The sequence below is a fragment of the Crocodylus porosus genome, unplaced genomic scaffold (assembly GCF_001723895.1).
Source record: "Crocodylus porosus isolate Cpor-Errol unplaced genomic scaffold, CroPor_comp1, whole genome shotgun sequence".
NCBI lineage: Eukaryota > Metazoa > Chordata > Crocodylia > Crocodylidae > Crocodylus > Crocodylus porosus.
In genome coordinates, this window is record NW_017728943.1 from 88,326,690 (window position 1) to 88,331,368 (window position 4,679).

The window sequence follows — 4,679 nt, forward strand, 5'->3', positions numbered from 1 at the left end:
CCGCGTGGTTCGCGCTGGAGCTGCCGTCCTTCGTCCTGCCCGCCCTGCTGCTGGCGCTGCGCGGCCCGCCCCGCCTCGAGCCGCTGGGCTGCCGCCTGCTCTGCGCCACCTTCGGCGGCCACTACTTCTACAGGTACCGCCGGCGCTCTCCCCTCGCCTTCTCCTTCCCTTTCCTGCTTCCCCTTACCACTTGCCCATTCTTCCCCTTCCCGCTTCCTCTTCGCGTTCTCCTTCCCTTTTCTGCTTCCCCTTTTCCGCTTGCTTCTTCCCACTTTCCCTTTCTCCTTCCCCCGTTCCTGCTTCCCACTTTCTCCTTCTCCTTCCTCTTCCCACTTTCCCCCTGTCCCAGCTTCCCCCTTCCCATTTTCCCCATCCTTGTGGTTACCCGGGGCATCTGCTCCTCTATGACGGCGGTCTCAGCTAAGGGGCCACCACAGCCTGGTGTGCCTTGGTCTTGTCAAGGGTGCTGTGAGCTCCCTTTCCCCTTCAGGTGTTGTCTCCTGCATCTACTCCTTCACGATCCTCAGCAGTAGGTCTCAGCTGGGGTGGGAGGTGCAGCACTCTGCAGTGCCTTGCTATCCTGTCGGGGTGCTGCAGGCTCCCTTCTGGTCCATTCCCGTGGTGGCCTGGTGCATCTGCTTCTTTGTGACGCTCCTCCTCTGCAAAGGTCTCATCCAAGGGGGGTGGGGGTTGCAGCACCCCAGGGTGCCGTGAGATCCCATCAAGATTGCACCTTAAGCCAGGCACAAGACATTTTCAAATGGGAATCCACAGGTCCAAAGCACACTGCCCCTTTGGGGTTGTTCTGAGTACGGTGCACACAGAAGAAGGGTTCCAGGATTTTTCTTCAGTCAAACTTCCGTCAAAGCCCAGAACTGGTATTACCAAAGGGAGCCTTGAGCCTAGAAAAAGGTTGAGAGCCACTGAACTGGAGGATGGAGCAGCTGGCAGGAGTATAGGCATAGCGTAAAGCTGGGAGAGCTCACGTGTGCTTTCAATTTTGAGGATGAAACTAGAGCATTGTTTTGGTAGCAGAAGCGGGCAGAAATCAAACTGCTGTTCCATAGGGAGAACTGGGAAACTGTGTACATGTGTATGTGAAAAACTGTGTTCTGAGTCGTGTGTGCGTGTCCCTCACCCCCATATATCTACATGGCACAATACAAGGTATGTATAGCAGCTAGCTACCTTTGCCAGTGAGCTAGGATGAGCTATTAGCCAAAAAAAATTCACTTACCTGATTGCAGATTTTTACACCGCTAGTAAGATCCTTAAAAAAAAAACCTTTTGAATTGTCATTTGTTTTTTTCCTGTCCAAACTTTTCTTTCTAGGCAGTTTTGCTTATTTTCCTTTGCTTATTATTTTATTTACTATTAGCCTTTTTGAAGCACCAAATATGAGTATTATCTGTTGGAACTACTGGCTGATATTGAAGATTAGACCATCATCCTTGATCACTCGATAACTCTCACCTTTCAGTCCTGAGGTGGCATTCTCTTTTTCTATCATCGTAAGATCCAAAGTCAAGTTTTCTTATACTGGGTGCATCAACTTTGGTGAGAGAGATTCGCCCATATCTACACAATAACATTTCCAGTGATCATATGCACTGTAGTCAGTATCTTGTGTTGCTGAATTAGCAAAAATTCTGAAGTAGGTAATGATTTCCTTAGAACAAACAGCATCACCTCAGTTGTTATTAGCCACACTCTCTCTCCTAAATAGGCTAAAACCGGTAATTTTACTATTTCAGTCATATAAATCATATGCGCTGGTGATTTCAAAATTTCTCATCAATTAATATTCCCATATTTCCTATTCCCCCTGTTCTTAGAATAAATATGCAATTAATAATATTCTTTGTCAAATTAACCTAATTTGTTCACAGCACATTGTGTTTTTGCTTCTTTAGCAACCTCCTTTGGCATTGTACAGTTCTAAGAAAACCTCTATTTCTCCCTTTTATAACGCTCACTTTTCTCACTTCAAGCAATTCGAGGTGTCATGGACTATTTTAAAATACCAATAAAGGTTTTTGAAAATGACTTTACTGTCTCTCTCTTTCCTTTTGGTATGTTTGGTATGATATTTAATAAGGCAGTGGTAGTACTATCATGTCACAGCACTCCTGAAAGGATCTCACAGGTTTCCAGTTGAGAACCTCTATCTTAACATCACATTTGCCCTCCTCACCTTAACATTGAACCTTTCTGTTTTCTTATGGAAATAAAATACTGGGCATTTATTGCTGAATATACATACTGGGCGCATCTACACCTGCGCTTTAATGCTCATCTTTTTAATGTGCATTAAAGCATCACAAAAATGTGCTCATTTGCTAATGTGCATTCAAATAGGCTAATGCGCATTTTCTGGTACTTCACAGTGGAGGTACTAGATTTAATGCACATTACCTAATGTGGATTAGTGAACATGTAGACATGTCCAGTTTCCTAAGTGTGCAATAAAGAGATTGCTGCATTCTGGGATTATATTGTTGTCAAACTGCATCAGAGCTCTGCACACTTTCTGCTGGTGTGAAGTGTTGATTGGGAAGAATATTTTAATAAAAATGAAATGATTCCGGGAACTGGATTAGTATGCTTTCATAGTCTACATGCAAAACCTGGCTTAAACCCAGTTTTTTCATGGCTTTAACTGCATTGGTGTACAAATGGACATAGTTACATTGATGCATCCAGCTATTGTAGAATCTGCCTAGTGTAGAATAGTGTAGTGTAGCTTATTTTTGGAAATATATGGGAATAAGCTTTACTACAATATAAATGCTTTTATGCCAGTATAACAATGCCTTTACAATGGGCTTGGATCACCTTATACCAGTTGGTAAACATCTATTTAGACTAGTCCTAAATGTGTATAGTACATACAAGTCCGTACATGTTAACAATACTGGCTAACAACTAACTTGAATGCTTTGCTTATACATAAATAAAAGCCACAACAGCATGTGAGCATAGTTCTAAACACAAAGCAGATATATCATTATGGCTTTATTCTTTTTCACTGACACGCCACAACATGAGAACTTATAGATGATTTCCAGAGATCTTCCCGACAGTATCAGAAACTGGTGGGGAAGGAAATAGCCTTTCGGTACTATCTTTTACCATCCATACACACTCCTCTTCACAAAAGACCTCCCTAAGAAGAATCCTTTGCATTTTAGAGCAAAAAGTTTTTAACTGACTGGATGGCAGGTTTGATAACAGCTTTTAGCTCTCAAGTTTTCTCTGGTGCCCAGTGCTGCCTGACTCAAGTGTTCCCCAGGGTAATTTGGTAGCATAATGGAATCCTTAGAGGGCTTCACTGAGTTGAGTTCTCATTCCTGTAGTCATAGGAAGCTTGTCTTGAAGGTAGGGTTTCCTTGGGAGTGTTTGGCAATTGCAGACATTCTGAAAAAACTTATCAAATGGGAAAACCCTTCAGGGCTGTCAAACTCTGGATTAGATTAATCTTCTTTGAAAATTTGTTTCATAGACCAAACAGTTATGTCACAAATGTTTGGTTTTGACTTCTGTGTGCTTTGTGAATTGTTAGTCCCTGAAAAATTCAGTTGTCTTAGAGCAGGGGTGGGCAAAATGTGGCCCATGGGCCATATCCAGCCTGCCAGTTGATTCTGTCTGGCCCATGGGCAGTGCAGGCAACAGCTCTGGCCTCTGCTGCATAGGAAGCACTGAGCCTCATTCAGGCCCTGGCGGTTCTGGATACTGCTCCAGCTCCAGCCTCTGCTGGCACCACAAGGGACAAACAGCTTTGCCCTTCTGCCTGGCTCTGTGTGGCAGGCCCCAGGTGAACCACACTCAGATAGTCCTGGAGCAGCCTGACCTGTTGCAGCATGCTCCATGCCACCAAACCCCCACTGCCACTGCCCTCATGCCTCTGCTTTACTTTTCTGGCCCATGTGGCTGCAGCAGCAGTTCTATCCATGGGTTATCATCAGGGAGGCTGGGGTGTGGGGATGGGTTGAAAGGTTAGAAGGGGCCACCCTGGTTCAATAGACTGAAGCCACAGCAGCCAGGTTAGCCCCCAGGACTGCTGGGACTTATAATTCTCCCCACACAATGCCCCGGCCCAACCCAGCCACCCCACCTCAGGGCAAGCGAGCAGGTGGAGGGAGGGAGGTAAGTGTGGGTGTTCACATGCTGGTACCAAGGTGTTATTGCCATTCTCCACCCTGTAAGTGGAAGAGCATCTGTCTCCTGGCCAGGAGCTCCCCTCAAAAAAGAAGTGGGGTGTGGGCAAAGCTTTCTGTAAGGAGGTCACACTCACCACCCCGTAACTCCCTACTCCCCATGTAAACACCCCACGCATACCCACCTGACACACACCATATACCCACCGTATAACCTACCCCCCATATCCTGCCTGCACAAACACACTCTCAATATATCATATGCATACCTACCCCCTGCACACACACACCACACATGCACACAATATTCCCCCACATAGATCTTCAGCGAACTATGACCACTTTGCAGCAGCGTTCTGCATTGCAACAATGGATATGATGCCTGTACTTGATTCTCTGGTTAACGCACATCGGAGGCTTCATTCTTCCCATTGAATGAGTGAGTTTGTTTTTCTTCAACTTAATTTTCAATATACAAGAGTAAGCCTTTATTTTGAGCAATTATACAATTGCCTCTATGTA

At 45.3% G+C, this 4,679-nt stretch overlaps 1 protein-coding gene across 1 annotated transcript in view; it reads left to right on the forward strand.

Moving 5' to 3' along the window:
• Window positions 1-5: 5 nt before the first annotated feature.
• SRD5A2 (steroid 5 alpha-reductase 2) overlaps window positions 6-4,679 on the forward strand; it is a gene marked incomplete at its 5' end in the record, with an annotated part of 42,999 nt that continues 38,325 nt past the window's right edge. Inside the window, one exon of the mRNA XM_019548607.1 lies at window positions 6-133. Within this exon, the coding sequence (XP_019404152.1) occupies window positions 6-133 (128 nt within the window). The remainder of the gene's footprint in view (window positions 134-4,679) is intronic.